General features: G+C 51.3%; 1 protein-coding gene across 1 annotated transcript; it reads right to left on the bottom strand.

Annotated features, from left to right (window-relative positions):
- Positions 1-442: 442 nt before the first annotated feature.
- On the bottom strand, positions 443-19,115 carry DLK2 (delta like non-canonical Notch ligand 2). Its single transcript, XM_054023140.1, has 6 exons — positions 19,001-19,115; positions 11,223-11,324; positions 8,956-9,019; positions 4,836-4,966; positions 3,506-3,650; positions 443-2,873 (listed from the first exon to the last, which is right to left on the bottom strand). Exons 1-6 carry the CDS (start codon positions 19,080-19,082, stop codon positions 2,096-2,098), a joined length of 1,302 nt encoding a protein of 433 aa, XP_053879115.1. The 5' UTR covers positions 19,083-19,115; the 3' UTR covers positions 443-2,095.
- Positions 19,116-21,315: the final 2,200 nt, after the last annotated feature.

Below are 21,315 nucleotides of genomic sequence, written 5' to 3'. Positions count from 1 at the left end.
GACTCAACCCATCTTGCTCCTTCCCAGGGTGCAGTTCGGGGACTCTGCCATTACCCCACAGCCCAGCCCCTCTCTCCAGCACTCTGAGGATGCCTGTAGCAGAAGCAAACCCTCCTCCAGGCTGACTTGAGACACAGGTGCCCCTTTCCTGCACCTGAGGCTGCAGGACCCAGCTGCATCCCTGCAGGGTGCCCTGGTCCCTCTCTGCTCATTGAGCTGTAGCCCACTGTCTTTCTGTCTTAGGGGTGATTGAGGAGCCCCTAGCAGGCCCCATGGGTTAGAGGGTCTCTCTGGGGTACAGCATGAGAATCAGGTATTAGAGAGGTTATGGGGCAGCTCCTCTGGCAAAGATTTAGGGTGGACTTGGACCAGGGCAGAGAGAGAACACCACCGGCAAAGGGCTCTGCTCATGGGCTTGTTAGGCTCCATGCTGGTTCTGGTATTTTATTTGATAAAGTTACATCATCCCTCAGTGTATTACAAAAAATAATCTACCTCCTCAAGCCCTAATCTCCCCTCCCCTCCCTCCAGCCCCTTTGCCTGCTCTGCCTCATTCCCAGGCAGGAGCCCTCCCTTCCACCTGGGGCTCTAGCTCCTTTACCTTGGCTGTGGCATGGCCTCTGTGGACCCTGCCTGAATATGACATAGCAAGGCTGTGGGACAGTGGTGAGAAACAGGGAAACTTTCTCACCTTTGTTTGAGGCATGGTGTCTAGTCCTATGCTGTCCCTGGCTGGGAGGGGGTGAATGCTCTGTCAACAGTGATTGGACCAGCCAGGAGATGACTTAGATTCATGGTTAAATGTCCTATTCCCTCTGCTGTGTCTTAGGGATGAGGATGGGTGCGTTTCCTACTGAAAGGTGCACCAATGGCTGCTGAGCAGGTAGGGCCACCTTTCTGTTCCCCAGGGCTATCCAAAATTTTAATCTGCCCCTGCATCTCCTAGAGAGAGCCTTGCCCTCACTTTATATTGAAAAGTGCTACAATGGCTGGTTTTAGGTTACTCCCAGCTCTGCCTGGGGGAGGCAGTCAGGAACTGGGACCTGGACTACTACCGAACCAACCAAAGCTCACTTCTAGCCTCCTCCATATTCAATTCCACCTGCAGGGGCCTGTGGTAGGGGCCAGCCCAGTCCTCCACAACACTGGAGGGGAGCTGGCTTTATATGTGTTTGTAACACATCTGGCTCTGGCTCTCCCCTGCAGTGAGCGGGGAAGTGGAAGCATGTGCTGGGGTAGGGAAGGAGCTTTGTGAATTACTATTAGAACACACCCAAACCAGCTCAAATGGTTTGGTAAAGGGGAAAAAGACACATGGATCATCAGCAGCAAGGTACAAAACATTCTCACAAAAAGAAGGGACGGGATATCAGGTAGAAAAGGGCAAGATGGACTCTCGAGCCACCTCTGGAGTCTCTCCCAACCAGCTCACAGCACCACCAGGCTATGGAGGGAGCCTGTTTGCTCACTCCTTGTGGCTGTGCAGTTTGAAACAGACAAACCATGGCCACCAGAAAGAGCTGGGAACCCCGCAGCACTACAGAAGGGCAGACACAGAGCACAACAGCTCCAGAAGCCCTAGCCCCAGTGTGAACAACCGGCCAAAGATGGTACTAGTGGCAGCACTAGGAATTACCCAGCATCCAGGGGCCTGGCAAAGTTTGAGTTTCTCAGAGGGTCGTGCCCTCTTCTGCTCTGGCACAATCAGGCTCATTTCTAGCGTGGTTTAGTACAAGATGGTACCAATGTCTTCTGGTGCTAGCTGACAAAGTCAGTGTGCTGCCACTTCCAGTAGTGAGCTGTTCTGCCTCAGCCCTTGCTTTGGACTCCTAGGTACACCTGGTTGATGGAGATGGATTAGATCCAGGACAGGCTGGTCACACCCTGTTCGAGAGTTCTGTTTTCAAATACAAATTCGCTGCCCTGTGGAAACCTCCTCCCCACTGAATCACAGACCAGGTTGCACCAAAGACCTTTAGTACTTTGGAGATACCCAACCAGAATGACTCCCAGGGCACAGTTTGAAGGGTTTATTGGCATGACTGCAGGCAGGGCCCCTGGCTTGGGGCAGCATCCTCACAGAGTGCCAGAGTCCTCACAGTTCTGTTGTCTTCCTGGGCTCTACCATGATTGTATTTAACATGCCCACTTGACATTCTTGTTCCTGGAGCTTCCTTGCAGCCTGTGAGGGGCTTTGGCACCAGTTAGACCTCCGACGCCCTCTCTGCCGGTTCCGCAGCATTAACAGTATGGTCACCAGGACCAGCGCAGCTGTGAGTATCCCAAACACCAGCACGGTCACCAGCTGAGACTCACTCAGCCCTGCGTCCCGCTGGGTCACCACCTCTTTCACAGAAATTTTCAACAGCCCTCCCCCACTGGCTCTCTCGCTGTGGTTGGCAACCCGCCTCCCAGTAACCACAGTCCTGACTGGCTCGGGCTGCGTAACTCGGAGATGCTCGCTGGTTGTGCTTTTCACAGCACCGTTGTTCTCCCTGTCAGCAGGAAGGTAGAAGGTGACCCAGGTCGGTTCTGGAGTGGAGACCTCACACGTTTTGCCAGTAAAACCATCGGGACACAAGCAGTCAAAATCATTGATGCGATCATAACACTTTGCCCCATTTTTGCACGGGCGGCTGGCACAGTCGTCAATGTTGATGGTGCAGAAACGGCCTTCGAAGCCCACCTGGCACAGGCAGGAAAAGCGGTTGATACCATCATGGCAGGAGGCACCGTTGGCACAGGGACGCATCAGGCAGTCATCTACATCGTTCTCACAGAGGGCACCAACAAAGCCAGCCAGGCACCTGCAGGTGAAGTTCCTAGCAAAGCCGTTCTCGTCCTGGCACTGGCCACCATTCCTGCATGGAAACCTACAGGCAGAGAGCAGGGACTGATCACAGGCCTGGATAGGACATGTCTCTGGCCCCAGATAGACTTGCATTCTCAGGGTGAAATGCACTCATGGGCTTAAGTGGTGCATAGCCTTGTGTTTGCTCTCTGCTGGAGGAGGAATTCCACCCATAAGCGGGAGAGAGGAAAGGCAGGTGTTTAGGTCCCTGTTGCACAGAGGGGAGAAAGGCCCCCAAAGTTGTCCCTATGCACATGCACAGACACACCTGGAGCACAGCTACCTCCCACCCTTCTAGAGTGTGTGGCCGAGTCACTGGCCAATCCCACATCAGGAAAGGCCTAAAGCCAAACATTACAAAGAGGAAGGCTGACTCCCAGTAAGTTTCCCTGAGTGCAAAGCAGAGACAGGGTCACTGCGTTAACCGGGAGTGACTAGAATCTGCTCTGATTACAGCTCAGACTCCATTTGCTGTGGGAGCTGCCGTTACAGTCAGCTAAACCAAAGTTCCCCTAAGGACTAGGAAGGTTTTGGCTTAATGCCATAAGCATGGAAATCCACAGCTAATGATCCAAGCTGGGCTACTGATTGGTAGAGTAGGAGCTGAAGCTAATGCCTTATGTAATCTCTGCCTGCCCTGCTGCTCTCTCTCACCCTGCCTTCTCACATGGCCCTGTCTTCCGCTCACAGTCCTTCCCATGGAAGCCCTCAGGACACAGGCAGGAATACTCCCCGTCCCCGTCGTAGACACACTCGGCCCCGTTCTGGCAGGGTTGCTCGTGTTCACAGATGTGTACGTCTGAGGAGAGAGAAAGGGGAGGCATTTGGTGAGCTGAGCTGGGTGCCAGCAAGAACTGTCAACCCCACCCCGAAGGGAAAAGATGAATCATGAACCGCAGCTTCCCTCAGCCCCAGCAGCATGGCTTTTACACAGAACTCATTGGGGTACAACTCAATCAGTTCCCTGCCATTGCCTCAGGCACTGGAGCACCTCGGTCCCTCCTGTTCTCTGCCTGTGGCACACAGTAGTTTAGCCTTCTGAGGGCTGTAAAACTTTGGTCTAGTTCTGATGGATGGGCTTGGAGTGGGAGTGGCTGAGTAGGGTTTAATGGCCTGTGGTATAGAGGGATCAGACAGTTTAGATGAGCTGGTGGTCCCATCTGGCCTTAAAGTCTAGAACTCTTCAGCTGCAGCTCTCAAAGCACTTTTACATTGTTCTATATGGCAGAGAAAGCGAGATGCAGAGAAGGGAAGGCCCTTAGCTGCCCTGTGCTCTGAGTGCCATAGAATAACCGCATGCTGCATTCTGAACACCCTCCAGCCTGAAGAGCAGACCCCCGAGACCCCTAGCTGGACGGCAGATTAGCTATGCCATGAAGCTGCTTCGTCACTCACTTCCATTTGAAGTTGACGGAGTGAGTGGATCCCACCCAGCTGGTTGCCAAAGGCAGAAAGTGCAGATGGAAATAGAAAGCAGTGTCAGCAGTCCCAACAGTGAGAGAAAGCTAGTGAATACCACTAATGCCGCTGCCTCAGGCCCATTGATATCACAGCATCACAGGCCCTGCAAACAGGGATCAGAGCCCAACAGCCCGACCACCTTCTGTAGAAAGGAAAAGGGATGGGCCAAATCTCTGATAGAAAGATAAGACCCCAGCCCCCAATGCAAGCATCACAATGAGAAACTGCTGGTCACCTAAACAGCTGCATCATCCTTTCATTTAGGGGATGTGTGCTGGGCTCCTGCCCTAATCATGAAAGAGTGAAAAATTCAATCTCATGGGGGATACGCTCAGGCAGCTGGATTGACACCTGGTGCCTCTAATCCCTGTGCCCTCCACATTCCCCTCCCTCGCTTTGCAGGGCAATTGGACCCTCCCCCCACCACATTTTCCCCATCCGGAGATCTTTATTGTAAACAAGTTACCCGTCACTGAACCCTTTGCTGAAGCAAACTGATTCCTGTCCAGCTGGTGGAACTTACCTTTGTCACAGAACTTGCCAGCCCAGCCATTGTCACAGATGCATTGCCAAGGCTGATGGCATGTACCATGGAGACAGCCTGGCATCCGCACACACTGCTCACAGTACTTTCCTTCCCAGCCAGGGTCACACCTGCAAGAGGATACAGGAAGGTCAGTCCGAGCACAGCAGCCTCCCCAATGGTAGCACAATATAGACAAGAACTGGATTATGTAATGGCTTAGATAAGCCTATCTTCACACACCATCCTGCGCTTGCTATAAGTGTGTGTGGTGCTTGGAAAGTCTTGTCTCAAAGCGCCCCCAGGAGACAGAAGATTGCTTCTTCTGGGGAGCCCATCAAGGCCAAGGGAGGAGGCAAAGATGACAGATCCTGGGCACGTCCACACTCTAATCATGAGGTGTAATTGCAGTTGGTGTAGAGGTACCCAAGCAAGCTTTATTGTAGCCAGCTTGGGTACCAGAAGCAGTGAAGCTGGGGCAGTGCAGGCAGTATAAGTATCCCTGGAACCATGGGTAATTCCTCTGCAGCTAGCCCATGATGCCACAGTGTCACTGCTCCAGGACTCAAGCTAGCTCTGGTATGTCTACTGAACTGCAATCACACCCGTGACTGCGGCATAAACATACACCTGGTCTGGTAACATGGCTGCAGTAGCATTTTGTGTGTACATGTCAAACGCTGCTACTGAATTTATTTTCTCCCACAAAAGCTGGAATAGCAGCACTCAGCACACGCTTTCACACTCTTCAGCGTCAAAGCCCTTTCCCAACATTTAATGCCTTATTCCTCCTAAAGGATGGAGGTAAATATTATCTGCACTTTACAGATGTGGGAATTGAGGCAGAGAAGAAAAGGGATTTACCCTACAAGGCTACATAGGGTGGCAGAGGCAGAGTGGGTAACAGAACCCAGACATTTGCTAACAGCCTTGATTGTAATTACCTGGAGGAGGACAATGTGGACTAGCAATCTGCTCTGTATCCAAGTATCAAATTAGACAAAGAAAATGCCTGTACCCTTCCAGCCAAGCTAAAGGGCAGGTAGCAGGCACCATCAGGAATGCAGAATTCCCCTCAGGGCCTCATAGCTTTGTACATTTTGTTGCCTTCTTTGTACTAGTATAATTTGTCCATATTCTTCCTGCAACAAAGCTGCCAGCTCAAACCCCACCCCCACCCCCACCCCTCTGGCTCTGGTGCTGCAGCAACCTTTGCCTCAGTTTTCCCCTACTGTCCTTTGGCCTACTCCAGCCATAAGATTGTCTTTGCCCTCTGGCCAGACCAATTTGCAAATTCCTGCCCTTCCCAGGGCCAGAGAGTCCTTTACCAAAGGACAAAAGAAATATCAACAAAACCAAATCTTCAGCTCTCAGCTGACTGCCTCTTCCTTACAAGTGCGCTTCATCTCCTACAGACTGTCCCCATACCTTGTCAGGCTCCTGTGCCTTGGACAACCCACTGTCCAGGGGGTAGCACATTCCTTCCCTCCCTCAGGGATTCAGGAAGGCTATAACTCCTCAGGGTCCCTGTCTCCAGTCAGGCTTCCAGATCCCTCCTGCAGTAGCCAGCCAGCCTGCCTACCCGCCCTGTTCCTCAGCCTCCTATCAAACTGTTTCCTAGAGTGGAAACTTTCTACCTCCTCTCCTCTGAGTCTCTCCTCCCTAACTGGGTTCACCCAGCTCTTTATAGAAACAAGCCCTGCTCTTCCACCAAGCTGGGCTTTATCTCTAACTAGGCCTAGCCTACCCTCCAGGTATGAGCAGGCAGGTTAATTGGTTTCTCAGGCCCATATTAACCCTTGCCCAGCACATGTGGGATGAACACCCCATCACACTTCCTGAATTGTGGGACTCAAGGCACTGCGCAATAATCCAGATGTGAAGTCATGCACAGTATTCCAGATGGGATTCATGTATAGTATCACCTTATTCTACAAGCTCACCATAGGAGTGTGATGGAGAAACCAGTCACTGCAGTACACAGCAGCATTCTAGACCTAACAGGACAGTGGGCAATAATTGTAAGTGTTTCCTGATTGGAGAGTGCCCGACTCCCCAGTGGGGAAAGAAGAGATTACGTGTCTGAGAAAGAGAGCACCTGGATGAAAGTAGAACTGAGCTGAGGTGACAGAGCAGGGAAGATATACAAATCGGACTCAAAATGTATCACAGAATTAAACCTCACAAACTCAGTGCAGTGCCTACAATCCCAATAGACTCCAGCGTACCCACCGCTGAATTGCCGCTGAAACTGTGGGACCGGCGGAACTCCCACAGGCACGCCGCCGAAGGCTGCCTGACTGCCGCTCTCACAGTGACCGGCACGCTGCCCCCCACGGCTTGCCGCCCCAGGCACACGCTTGCTGCGCGGGTGCCTGGAGCCGCCCCTGGAGGTCAGGGCTACGATAATGGTGCCAACATGAGAGGAAAAAACAGAGGAGTGCAGACACGGATCCGAGAGTTAAACCCTCGAGCTTTTTTTCTCCAATGAAGTTCTCATTCATTGAACTTGGTGGTCAGTGATGCAGCATCAGCTTTTAGTGAGGCTGCTGAATTTTTTAATGTAATTCAGAGCATCTATGTATTTTTCTCTGCATCAACTCATCGATGGCAAATTTTGAAGCAACATCTGGGAACATCCTCTCTGACACTGAAACCACTGAGTGCCACATGATGGGAAAGTCGAGTGGAGGCGATAAAGCCTATCAAACACCAAATTGGGAAGGTAGATGATGCCATACTTGCCATTATGGAGGATAATGCTATGACAGGAACTGTTCGTGGGAAAACAGTGGCAGAAGGAAATGGAATCACCAGAAACATACATAATTTCACATTTCTGTGTGGCTTAGTGTTATGGCATGACATACTGTTTGAAATAAATGTTGTAAGCAACAGACTCCAAGGTGTTGACTGATATATCTGGAGCAATGGAACAACTGGACAAAGCAAAGTCATACCTACTGTCTTACCGATCAGATGAGGGATTTCAAAATGTTCTGAAGAGTGCACAGAAGTTGGCAGAGGAACTTCACACTGAAGCTATTTTCCCACCCATTCAAGAATACAAGAGTCACTGAAGAAGACGACATTTTGATTACGAGGCACGGGATAATCCCATAAGAGACCCCAAATAACAATTCAAAGTTGAATTCTTTACCAGGTGCTAGATTGTGCAATACAGTCAGTTGAAGAATGTTTCATGCAGCTCAAGGATCACAGCAGTATATTTGGGATGTTGTATGATATTCCAAAACTCCTCACTGTACCTGAAGAAGGCCTACACCAGCAATGCAGGGCACTAGAGACAGTGTTGACACATGATGACATGCGCAATATTGATGCAAGTGATTTAGGTGATGAACTGAAAGCCCTTTAAGGACACATTTCAGCAGGATCAACTTCAAAGACTGTTCCGGAATATATGTACACAAATAAGATGACCACCCTCTTTCCAAATGCTTTTGTTGCTCTGCACATATTTCTAACACTTCCTGTAACAGTTGCCAGTGGAGAACGCAGCTTCTCCAAGCTGAAGTTAATAAAAACACATCTACGCTCCACAATGACACTGGAGAGGCTGGTCGACCTTGCAACCATCTCAATAGAGCATGAGCTGGCCCAGACTGTGGACCTTCAGGAAGCAGTTCAAATCTTTGCAACCAAGAAGGCATGGAAAGCACCACTTTGATTATTCAAACAGATAAAAATGCCAGTGTTTACTATGCAGACAAGAAAAGTTACATTTGCTGTTCAGGCATTTGAAAGTTAAGTGTTACTTAAAATTTTTGAATAAGGCATTTTAAGTTATTAGTTCTCCTTTATTGGGGTAGGTAGCAGAGCAGTACCATGAGAGGAGCAGAACAGGAAGAAGGCAGAATTGAGACCTTTCAAAGTTTTGGCCCAAGCAAGGGGACATGGGGGCATCATTTGAGCTCCCCGCCTCAGGTGCCAAAATGTTGTGGGCCGGCCCTGGTTGAGTAGGATGAGCCCCTTTGCATTCCTTGACCTAGGAAAGGATTTGGATGTCCCAGGGAAACAGTGCGTGGAGCAAGAGATCAGCTGTCCTAGGAATGGTTAAAGTTTAAATGCACCCACACCGGAATTCCAAACACCATACCTGCACTTGCCGTCCTGGTCACAGCAGCCGTGGGCCAGGTTACAGCGCTCACTGCAGTCATCACCTGCAGGACAGGGCAGAGAATGGGAGTTAGTGCACAAGGAGGTCAGAAAAGCAAGCACTTGCTAACATAAACCAGTGCATGCAAGCCCCAGGGTTCCAGAACTGCTCATGCCAAGGGCCCCTATTAGGTTAGATCTATCCACAGTCAGGGCCCTGGGGCCATAGACCCCTTTTATCTTGCAAATGCTCACTTCCCCCTCCTCCATTTATCTCTGACTGCCCCTCATTATGTCACAGCTACCCCACTGGGTGTGAGGGCTTTATAAGAGAGCATCTGCATAGGGAAGGATCAGACAGTGAGGACTAGGTGCACAGAAACAGTTAGTACTTGTATGACAACAGCATTTGGGGACCCCAGTCAAGAATTAAGGGCAACGGCGTGCTAGCTGCTGTATAAACAAGACAATCCCTGCCCCAGAGAGCTCACAATCTAGGGCTGTGACAAGACACAGTGGGTAGGTGGCTGAAACACTGTGTCTTTGTTTAGAAAACTAACAATGTGCTTGAAAATTATGTATTGGGATCATGTCCTTCACCCTGTCTGTGGCACTTTCCTAAGACTGTGCCTATTCTGGGAGGGAACGTGTATTACTTGTTGGTTTACAGCACCCAGCCCAATAGGGCCCAATCCTATTGGGGCCTACAGGTGCTACTATACTATAATAAATAATAATGATAGTAAAGTCTAGGACTAGCTTCTGAGCAGAAATCTGAGGGGCTTAAGGGACTTGAGAAGGATTCCTTTTGTTCTAAAGATTCTACACATTTGTGTCCTTTGGGAAAAGCCAAGTTTCCCCAAGAAGTGAGGTGAGTGAGGCTGGACTGGCACCGTCTCAGTCCCCAGCAGTTCCTCTATCCCTAGGGCTGCAGATGCTTTCAGAGTACTATGCTGCGAGGCTCTGCCAAGGCCAGGTTGTGAGTGACAATCCCTCACTCTGTTGCACAGAGGAAGGCGAGCATGGGGCATTATAACCTGATAGGTGTCAAGTTCTGTTTATTTATTTAAAGGCCCCAACGGCTGTAACTGAGCCATGGCCTGGCCCTGCTGCTCCTCCTCCCCACCACTGGCCTCCTTTCTTCAGTCAGGTGTCTCATCTCCAGGCCTCTTCCCTCCTGTTCATTGCTGTCTGCCTCGGGCCACCTGCTCTCTCCTTCCTGTTTACTGATTATCACTGAGACATGGTGGCTTTGCAGGGCTTAGGAGTGGCCACTAGACCGAGTCCAGAGCTCTCAGTCTCACATTGTCGTGGGGCTAGGACAAGCAGGAGGAGCTCCACTCCCCACCATGGTTACTCTTAGACTTTGAGAGCCAGGGGCATGAACAAAGTAAACAGCTTCTCATCCTGCCCCCTGTCCAGCAGGTGTCACTGCACACCTGAAACATGGACTGGAGTCAGACAAAGAGAGCAGGAAGAGAGACCTGCATGGGGTAGGAATGGGAGAGCAGAAGCAAATGTCAGGAAATTGGACCTCTTATCTCAGGGACTGAGCCTCCTTCAGCCCTATCTTGGAGATGGAGGACCAGTAGCTGATTGAGTCCATCTCCCCTTGGCCGGTGCTGGATCTCGAGTCCCATCAGCAGAGCTTATATCAGGCTCCCAGCAAAATAAACTTTCTCTAAGCTACACCACATGGAACACGAGAAGTCAGAGGGGATGGCGACTCCCTCTGGCCTAGACCAGGACTAGAAACTCCCATAACGTGCCATGGCTAATCTGGAGCAGCATGCGGGGCCAGTTCAGCCTGTGGCTGAGTACGATCTTGTTTCATGTCTATAAGCACTCTGCAATGGTGGGTGCTTTGTGGCTTCACCACTTAATTGGGGCAAATTCAGGATCCAAGCTGGCCTTTTGCATTCCTCCTGCCTTTCCCTGCCTCTTGGAACTGTTGTGTCCATTACTATAATCCAGCTATTTTTACAGAAAGTGAGCTCCGTATGCAGCCCAAGGGAGTCCTACCCTCTGTCCCCTTGGGTATTGCCAGGCACTGCACTGATATGACACTCCTGGAAAGCAGAGCAAAGAGCCTTTCTGACTGCAGCCAGTCATGCACAGTATGCCTACTGGCTAAGCAGAGCCTCTGCTCTCATCTGTCAGATCAGCTTCCTTTTGCTGGATAGCAGTGATGTGAGGAGACTTCAGCAGCACCAAGGTGGGTTTGGAAGGATGGACACAGGAGCAAGACACATGTCTACTGAGTCTCACCTTGGGCAAGATGGTGATGGGCCAAGAGGATCCAAACCAAGGACATGAGCTGAAGACAGAAACTTCTAAGCATGGTCAATGTGGCCCCACCGAGATGAACACCTACAGAGACATAAAGAGCACAGTCAGAAAAACCCTACACCCACCCCCCTGCGGCCTTGTTGGGTTTGCTTCACACATCCCTTTCTCCCCATCATCCTATTTCTGTGAGTTCTGAGTTCACATGCATTTTTACAAGGATTGTCCACTTGTCACATTCTCACTACATCTCTCCACCAGGTCCTTCTGGGCTCCCTCCTCTCCTGGGGACAACCAGAACTCCATGGTTCAAACAACCTCCTTTAAATGTATAAAGCAGAATTATATCGGAGTACTGTATATAATGACTAAGGATATTAAATTGGAGCCCATCCATGTATCTCAGCCTTCCCCTCAAGCAACCCCACTTCCCCGGCATAGGGGAACCATCCCCATTTTCATTCAATACTGAGATCACCCACATGACTCTACCAATGCATCTTAACTGCATTCTGAATGGACAGGTGACACTCTCTGAGGTGCAGCTCAGGCTGTGCTGAGGAGGTTGTTTCTCAGTCCTAACTGCCTCTGCAATCAGTGCAGCCTATTGCACTCAGATGTAGAGCTGGTGACTTTATGTCCTCTCACTAGGCTCTGAGCTGCAGCTAGCAAACCTAATAAAGCCAATGGCTAAGCAGGGAAATTGCTTCTGTCTCTGCCAGACTCAAAAGGGGAAGGGAGGAAAATAAATCCCTCCAACTCTGGCAGGTGGTCAGTACTGTCAGGAGCAACATCTGCAGGACATGGGAGTGGGGGAGAGGCTCCTAGATTTGGGGGTAAAGCTTAAAGAAGCAAAAGCAAAGATTCCCTTCCTAATTAACTGTAGTTCTTTCTTTCCTGTTTCTCCTGCCTTCCTGCGGAGCCACTGGGAGGCCCAATGTTTCTGAGTCCTTTTATTTTCCATCCACTGCTTGCCCTCCTGGAGCAGCACTACTACTTCCCCAAAAGGTCTTGTTCCTTCATAGCTTTCTGGGGCAAATTGGGACTGTTATGGGCAGGCAAATGTAGGGTGACACAATAGGGACAGAAATATAACCCGATCAGAAGGGGCAGGGAATTTTCCTAGGAGAATGATGACCATATGGAGGGACTCTACCCAAACGTGTGGATGGGAAGGACAGGGGCTGTTCTACCTTAAGGATGGCTTGCAAGCAATGCAGTGCTGGGCTGAGCTGAGATAATACTTGGATGGGAGACTTCCTAGGATTCAGGCAGCAGACAGACTCTTCAGGAAGTGACACTGGTACCTCAGAAGGGGGCTGGCCTGAGTCTGGCCTGTCCTGTTGTCTTAGAGGTACGGTGCTGCTAGAAGCATCATTCAAATGAGTTGCAGAACCAAGATTCTAACCACCTGCGGTCATTACAAGTCCCATGGCACTTCTAATTAGCCTGACCAAATTCCACCACAGATAATTACATTCTACCTCCCTGAATTCCCCCTGCAGTTACATTTGGGCACAGGATTCTCCTTCACTTCCTGTCCTAAAGTGCTGTGCAGTGTTGGTGTGAGCTGTTGAACAGCTGCTGCATTTCAGGCGAGGGTGAAGTGATTCCTGTGAATCTTATAAAATAATTTAGGGATTAGGGCTGAACAATTGGCAGCATGTTCCTCTGGGGCCGTTAGGAGCTGAGCCTCATACCACATGTCATTGAAAAGGTCATTTTCCCTTAGATTTCTCATGAAGTCTCCCAGTTTGAGGCATGACCTCAGACTTAATGCCATCAAATTGTGGACATTATTCCCAATGCTTTACCTGCAGCTCAGGCAGCACCTTCCAGCACTAGTGGGGAGGCAGCAGGCAAAGACTGTGGGATCCTTTAGGATTAAAGGCTCTAAATAAACATAAGGTGTTCTGACAATGCATAGGCGGTATGAGCAGTATTTGTACTGGGGCTAGGTCTTTATTCCAAGCCCTGGGTCACTCTCATGAACTGAGGGAACTTTCCCCTTTCAATACTCCTGTATTTATTAGGCTTGCTGAGTAGGGTTTCTGCAGGCTACCAGATCAGCGGGTGCTGGGTGAATTGGTGGATGGGGCGGGGGGGTTGGTGGCTGAGGATTACTGGATCACAGCTCGATGGCTGGGGTTTCCAGGTGCTATGGCTCACACCTCTAAGCTCTGCTCCTCACCTAGAGCTGCCCTCCTGACCTCTCTGCTTCCTTAGCATTGACTTCACAGACACACCAGTTTGCCCTCCAAGTGAGTGTCACACAGGGAGGCGATGACTCCCTACATCTCTCTCTTTTTTGGGAGAGGGAGTTAAACTAAACTAGCTGTAAATGAAGACAGAGCACAAAGTGGATCAGCTGAGAAAAGCAACCACCTCAGAGCAAAGTGGAAGGATTATCCCCTGCCCCCAGATGCTTTTGGAGGGGATGCCCCTGAATCTCTCTCTGGCACACCCTGATATTGCTCTAGGTCCACATTCTGGCTCCTTGAGGCCAGGGCCCGATCTCCACCTGGCAGGATGGTGTGTGCAGGGGGTGCTGCCCCTTGGGGTGCACTCCTCGAGGTTCGGTGTTTGGGGGGAGCACTGCCAGCCCTGTCACCCCCTGACTCCTGTGCACTCACGTGGGATCTCTGCATCCAGCCTGACCCCCAGCCCAGAACGGCCCTGCCCCGCGGGGTGGGGGCGAGAAGAGAGGGACCTGGGGCCAGGACTCCGGGACTGCAGCAGACGCCTCCATTCCTGCCCCCGGACCAGCTGCAGGGGGCTCGCTTAGTGCAGACACGTGCTGCCCCCGACTCACCTCAGCCACATCCCCCTCCCCAGGCGACCGGCCCTGAAGGGGGCGCCTCCCCACAGCAAAGGCCGCTGGGCACCGAGAGCCTGGACTCCAGCTGTGCGGTGGGGCAGCACCTCTGCCGGCTCCTGCCCCTCGCAGGCAGCCGGATCCTCCATCCCCTCGCGGCCCCTCACCCAGCTCAGCACCCCCCTACTCCTTCCCCAGCCCGCAGGCCGCCCCCTGAGCTCCCCCCGCCGGTCCTGCCCGCCTCCTGCCTCCTCACCTCGGCGATCACAGCGGCTCCTTTGGCTCCCGGGGTCTAACGCGGGGAGCGGCGGAGGGGGGCTGCCATGCCCGGTCCGGCCCGGCTGCGGGGGGTTCGGGAGGCGCAGGGCTGCGGAGCTGCTGCGAGGCTCCCCGCTCCGGCTGCTCCTCCCGCCGCTGCCGTGCGCTCAGGCCGGCTGCCAGGGGCTGCGTGTGGCTGCACATCCCTGCGCCCTCCCCGGGACATGCCGCCTCCCGCAGCCCGACGGCGAGCGGGAGCCAGGAAACCCAGAGCCCCGAGCCGCAGGCAGCCCCCTGCCCTGCCCCACTCACCTCTCACCGGCTCCAGCCCGGATGGCAGCGGAGAAGCCGCTTCTGCCTGAGCCGAGAGCTGGGTTGACGCCTCCCTGCCCCCTCCCAGGAGATCTTCCCCCTCCGGCCTCCCCCGCAGAATCTGCCCCAAGGTTTTTGTCCCTGTGCTTGCTCACCTAGGGGGTGGGGGGCAGCTACACACCCCTGCAAAGCAGGAGAGGAGGAGGAAAGAGAGTGCCCTGTTACAGAGCCAGAGCCCCCTGGCTCTGTCCCAAATCTGGGGGGAGGATCCCCCTGTGATGTGGAATGGCACTGCAACCCCTAGGGTCTACCCAGGAAACACTGAAAGGGGGTGAGGGGCTGAATAGACAAGCCCTTCCCACTGATGAGGTGCTACAGTCCCATAAGGAGTGAGGGGAGCAAGCGGGGGAATGATGTCCAGTGGGGAAGGATACAAGGAATGAAAAGCCAAGGAAAAAGAAACCACTGGGTGCCAGGAACCAGCCCCAAGGGCTGAAGAAACATGTGAAACAAGGAGAAACTCCCACACCAACTCTTGGGTTACCCCATGTCACAGGATGCTAGTCAGTGGTCATGGAGATTTTAACTACCCATATATTGCTTGGCAGCCAGCCTAAATCTGCTTCATGGAGAGACTGACCAGCAGAGACACCAACCCAGGCTTCCTGCTGAGAATGGAGGATGACAACCAAAGATTGCAAGCGGCTTCAGATCTACATGGAGAATAGGGCGAGAGACTCCCATAACACAGCAGGGACTTGGCTTCTCTGGCATTTCTCTCCAACTTCTCCCAGTGGCACTAGCACCAGTGTGGCTCCAGCAACAGGAGCAACATTGGGAGTCCTTGTGTGAACCAATCACACAAAGATGCCACATTTTAATCACTGCATTATCTAGGACTGCCTTGATCAAGTCTTACTGCTCACACTTGCTACTTTTTTCTACATACATTTTCATACATCAGTGCTCATTCCCCCCATTATTAATCATCTCTTGAAAAATGTCTCCATCTTCTATTTTTATGTTTATATTAGAAGTACATACTAAATTATCTGAGTTAAATGAAAGCTCCTCCTTCAGCCCCTTCCTGTCTAGTTTAAAGGCTGCTCTACAAGCTCTGCCAGTTTTCACCCCAAGGGATAGCCCATTGCTTAAAGTAGAGACAGAGTAATTCTGACAGTCATTTCCCATCAGAAAAGAAATCTGAATGCTCTGTGAATCCCAGCCCTCCTCTTCATACCATCCACAAGCCACTGATTGATCTCCAGTAATCACCTTCTTCTTCCCCCGCTCACTCAAGACTGCAAGGATCTCCAGGAAGCTTACTGGTGTGTCAGCCCCATCTTCAGTCAGCTGATTGCTTGTGTCTGTGTGTGCGTGTGTATAACAAGGATCTTTGTGTGTGGTGACAAGGACCCCTGGGGAGCATCTGATTGTTCTGTCTGCATTTCCAAACTAACTTGCCCCTCTAAAAACTCTGTTTCCTTGCTCCTCCAGAACCTTCCATTACATGGATAAGCTCTAAGCCCTTAAGAGGTCACCTGGAGAGGTGTTGGTGCCCCAAAGCTTTCTTCACCAGACCTAGACAGAACAGCTAGTCCTCTGCAAGGCCTCTCTCCCACCCAGGAAGGCACATCCCTGTCTATTGCTGGGTAACATCCAAAGGCGCTGGCAAGTTTCATTCTTCAGCATTACCAGTCTGCTCCACCACCTGCCCACTTTCTCCTCTTCCCCTCACCTCTTGCCCAGAGTTTGCTACTTCCTACCACTCCAGAACTGCATCAGTTAACAATAGCATCACAGCCACTAACACCACGCTCCCCTGTCTCCCAATCCTCCCAAATCGCCATCTCCACCCTCATCACATCCGATTACCTCCTCTCAGGCCCTGTCCTCTCCACTCTGTCTCTCTCTGCCAGCACTATGATCATCCATTCATTTCTTGGCAGCTCTATCCCTACCACACTCATAGCTGCAGCTCTCCTCAAGAAATTAACTTTTGACCCCAGTGCTGTCAAGTGTGGCCCCAGATCAAATGTACTCTTCAAAGCAAACTACTGTTGAAAATCATCTCTGCAACACCCTCACTTCCCACACCATCCTTGGTCCATTTCAATTTGAACTCCAGAGCACTGAAAGCGCTCTCCTCAGGCACTCTCCTCCTCCCCTCTGCCATCTAGGGCTCCCTCACACTTGACCTCAGTGTAGCATTTGACATGGGCTACACATCCCTCTTGGACTTCAGGCTGGTGTCTCTGCTCCCTCCCCACCTGGGATCTTGTCTGTCTCTATAACTGTGCCTCACATGTCTGTCCACCCCTTCCAACTTGAGCATATAATTTCACTTACCTCAACTATTGCACCTCCCTCCCCTTTTGTCACACACAGTGACACCTGGCTCTTAACTTGCTCCACTCAAACATCAACAAGACAGACACCCTCCCTCTTGGATGGAGGAGGACTCTCAGCTGTAGCTGCAATTCAACCACCTCCCTTCTCTCTGGTCTCTTTTCTCCTCTTGGCCCTAAGTTCCCCTAGTCTCTGAGCAAACCTTTGCACCTCAGTCTATCTTCTAGACCTTCTTTGCTGAATCGCTCCCTTCACAAGTCAGGTGTATGAACATCCATTTCCATGGTCTCCAGAAGCCCCTCAGATCCAAACCTCAGTCTCTTCAGGATGCTTCAGCCATCTGCTCAGATGTGCATGGAACAGAACTGCTCCAGCTCTATCCTGGGAGACCTTTACTGGTTTTCCATCTTCTACAAAGTCACTAGCCTCATCTTTTTAGTAGTAGTCGTATTAGCATAACACCTAGGAGACCTAGTCATGGAAGGCACTGTTCTTCAAGGCCCTTCGTGTCCCGACTCAGTCTACAACTCTGACTCTACCTCTCTTGATACCAGGCATTACGGTAAAGGGGAGCAGTGAGGAGGAGAGCACATCTTCCCTTCCTCTGCTCCCCCTCCCTGGCTGGTGCTGCTAAAAGAACAGGAAGAACTCCCCTGGTGTTCAGTCTCGTTTGACCATTGCCCAGTATCCCCACTTGCTCCCTCTGCTCTGCCAAGCCCAGGCAGCACCTTGCACTGATAGCTCCTTTGCTATGGGGCGTAGGCTGCTCACCTCCCTCACTCCTCATCCTTCAAACGGTACTGCCTACACCAGCTTCCTCGGACTCTACCCTGGAGTAGCAGGTGCTTGCTACTACTCACCCTTCACATCTCTCCCTGTTCCCCATCCTCACCTGCTCTCACGCGTTCTTATTGTGATACTGCCCTTGGACTAACTGCTGGGCATTGGGAGGCCGCTAAGAGAACAGGGTCCCATACAATTACACTGTATTTTTCTTAGTTTGAGTGATAAGGACCGCGGAGTGCGGGTGCTATTGTGTGTGCTGGTGGATTGAGTGTGTGTGCTGTTTATTTGTGTAGCCGTGGTGGTGTCAGTGTGTATGTCTGCTGTGACAGAGTGAATGTGTGTGTACCTGTATAATGAGAAGCACTCCATGTTAAGATCAGTGTGTGCATGTACATACAACTCACCAGGGTCTGTAAGAGGGGGAGATGAGGTTAGATTAAAGTAAGTAGTACAGGACCCAGGGTTTTCCATTCTGTTCCTCTCAAGGGTGAGAGCCGTGGCACTGAGTGAGTGCCATCTGGGTACACGAGGGAACACTTGGTCACTGGAGATATAAACTCACAGGCCGTAGGGTAGGGAACAGATCATTTCAATAGCTGAGAGAGGACAAAATGGGTGAATTTAAACAAATGTGACTTTTCCTTTCACTTTTTAACCATGGTCCTTGTGTGATTCTTACAGAGAGTAAGAGCTGGGGAGAAGGGAGGTAAAGAAAGTGGGGGAAGGAGACGGGGTGGAAAAGGAGTGGGAAAACACCTGCCGCTTCTTGTCTGGCACTAGGGGCTCAGAATGAATCTTCCCCAGGAGAGGAGGGCTCTTGACCTGCCCCTGCTGAATCTAGGACTTGCTATAACAATGTCCAGCTCTTTGAGATCTAGTCAGGAAAGACAACTCTTCCTGCAGCCCAGAGATTGGAAATTGGGATTCCTGCCCCCTACTGCAGGCTTAGATCCTGCTCTGCTCTCCTCTGATCACTGCTACACCATCCCCAACAGCTTCTCGCATTGAACAGCTGCTGGGTCAGAATTAGGAAGGATTTTTTTCTAGCCATAAGAATCTGATCAGAGATTTTCCCCTGTTCAAGGAAATCCCACAAAGTGGGAACCTGGGGTTGGAATGGGATGACCTGTCACCCTGCTGCATTTGTGCTTCACTCCCTTGGCGCGTGCCAGCTAAACAGCCCCTCCCAGGCCACTCTTCCAAAGTGCTGTCACCACTCACATACAGCCAGAAAAATTACCTGTCAAAACCAGCTGGACCTGCTTCCCTTTCTTTTGCTGTCTGGAGCCTGTTCCTTGGAGGCAGCTGGACATCAGGGGCATGAAGCCGAAGCTGGGCTGAGGGAACAGGTGATGCTGCGGCTTCCCCTCCACTGGGGAAACCTTCCCCAAAGCAAAGAGAGAAACACTTTTCTGTGCAGAAGCCCAGTGAAAATCACCCCTTCCTGCCCCCTCTAATCCCTCCAGGCCAGGAGACAGGGGAGCAGCGGAAACCAGCTGGAGAGAGATCGCAAAAGCCACTGAGCTGCCAACTCAATTTAACATCCCATAGCTTGGCTCTCACTCCAGGTCACTCACACACACACGCTGCACAGCATAGCACAGCACCGGGCGGGGGGTTATATATTAAAACAAATGTTCTCTCCCTCCCCCTCGCTTTTCCCATTCCACCCTGGCCCACAACAAACACCCGCAGCCCACTGGCCCTGCGGCAATGTAACCCAACCCCCTGCCATTGTTCCCCCTTCCCCAAGGTCTATATTTGACTCTGCAGCAGCAGCAGCACGTGTCGGTGTCTGTGTGTGTGCGTGCACGCGCACGCTTCGATATTTGTTCAGAGCCTCATTCCCCAGATGCCCGGGATTACTTAGAAATAGCTTCCATGGGCAGCAGGGATATGTGTGTGTACTGGGGAGGTGGGGGTGGCAGAGAGAGGGTTAAGGGCAAAGGTGAAACAGCTTCTGGCTCTTCCTGGGTAATTTTCACCATTTCAATGATCTGTCACCCTGTGGAGAGTGGCTGTGTTGAAATACAACTATGCACACACCGGACAAATGTGGTTGGGACCTGGAGCAGATCCTGGGAAGAGGAAGAATGAGAAAGGCCTAAACTCCCTCATGCTGCCCGCCCTTCCTCAGCCTGCTCTGGTGGCCGTCCTCCATTGGTAAAAATGGAGTTCAGTCTCCAAGGCCCTGTCAGTCCTTTGGCCTCTCTGCTGAGGCTGCCACTGAGGACAAGCAAAGAGGCAACTAATGCCATTAGCAATGGTGGGTTTGTGGTATGCACACTGGCATAAGAGGAACTGGGCTGGGACACCCCCTGGCTCAGCTCTGCATTCTGTGCTATCTTAACCCCGCTGGGCCACCTAATGCTACATTTTCTGTACCCCAAAGTCCTTGGGGATGTTGTTCAAACCCAGTGCCAGATTCTCTCTGACCTTGAAGTCCCTGTTGCCACTGCCTAGACTCAGCACCAGACTGATTAGTTCATGGGACTTCACATCACTTTTGGCCCTGCCAGATGGCACTTCTATTTACTCTCTTGTGCCATACAAGAACAAGGGTGGGGACATTCCAATTAAATGGAAAGGCAGTACATTTAAAATTAATAAAAGCTAACCCTTTTTCATACAGAACATAAATAACCTGTTGGGGCTATTACCAGGAGTGGGTGGGTGAGGTTCTGTGGCCTGCTGTGTGCTGTAAGTCAGACTAGATGATCATGATGGTCCCTTATGGCCTTAAAGCTTATGAGTCTATAACCCCTGGAACTCACTGCCACAAAATATCAAGACAATGAGCTCCGTGGAACTCAGAAAAGGATTGGACATTTACATGGATAATGAGAACAACCGGAGTAATGATAATAAGGATTTAAAAAAAAAAATAGTTCTAGGAGGGATACAAACCCTTCAGCTCCTGGGCTCTTAAGCCACTCACTAGCTCAGAGTCATTAGGAAGAAGCAGTCTATATAAGCAGCTGTAGGAGGGTGCTGGTGCAAAAGCACCTAATTACCCCTTGCCCAGTCAGCTCCAATCAGGGGAAACAGATTGGGGCTGATGTCAGGCCAACATCAGGCCTTTTCCAAGCCAAGGGCTATAAAGGTTGGGAGGGAGCCAGAAGACATTGGGGGCAGCTAGGGAAAAATCAACCAGGGAGGGAACTGGAGGCCCGCTAACAGAAGGGTGGCTCTGCCTGTAAAGGAGGAGATTAATCCTGTAAAGCTGTAAATAAAGACACTGGTGTTGCACAACCCTGAAGCCTCTCTGAGCCTTATGGGGGGCAGCAAGCAGGCCCCAGTAAGAGGGGCAGGTTGTGAACCCTGTTACAGCAGGTTATTCCATAATTGTTCACTAGGGATTCTTGTACCTTCCCCAGAAGCATGAGGTACTGGCCACTGTCAAAGACAGGATTCTGGACTTTGGGCAAATCCATCCATGGAGTTGCATAGGTGCCAGCATCTGAATGGAGGGGAGGCAACATGCAGTTCCCATATTCAGAAGTTGTTTGGGCCAATGGTAAGTTGCACCCTTGCTTCAATGGCCCCATAGGGGTT

This window comes from Malaclemys terrapin, chromosome 3 (genome assembly GCF_027887155.1).
Source record: "Malaclemys terrapin pileata isolate rMalTer1 chromosome 3, rMalTer1.hap1, whole genome shotgun sequence".
Lineage (NCBI taxonomy): Eukaryota > Metazoa > Chordata > Testudines > Emydidae > Malaclemys > Malaclemys terrapin.
The sequence above is the reverse complement of the archived record's forward strand: the minus strand, read 5'-3'. Positions and strand labels throughout refer to the sequence as shown.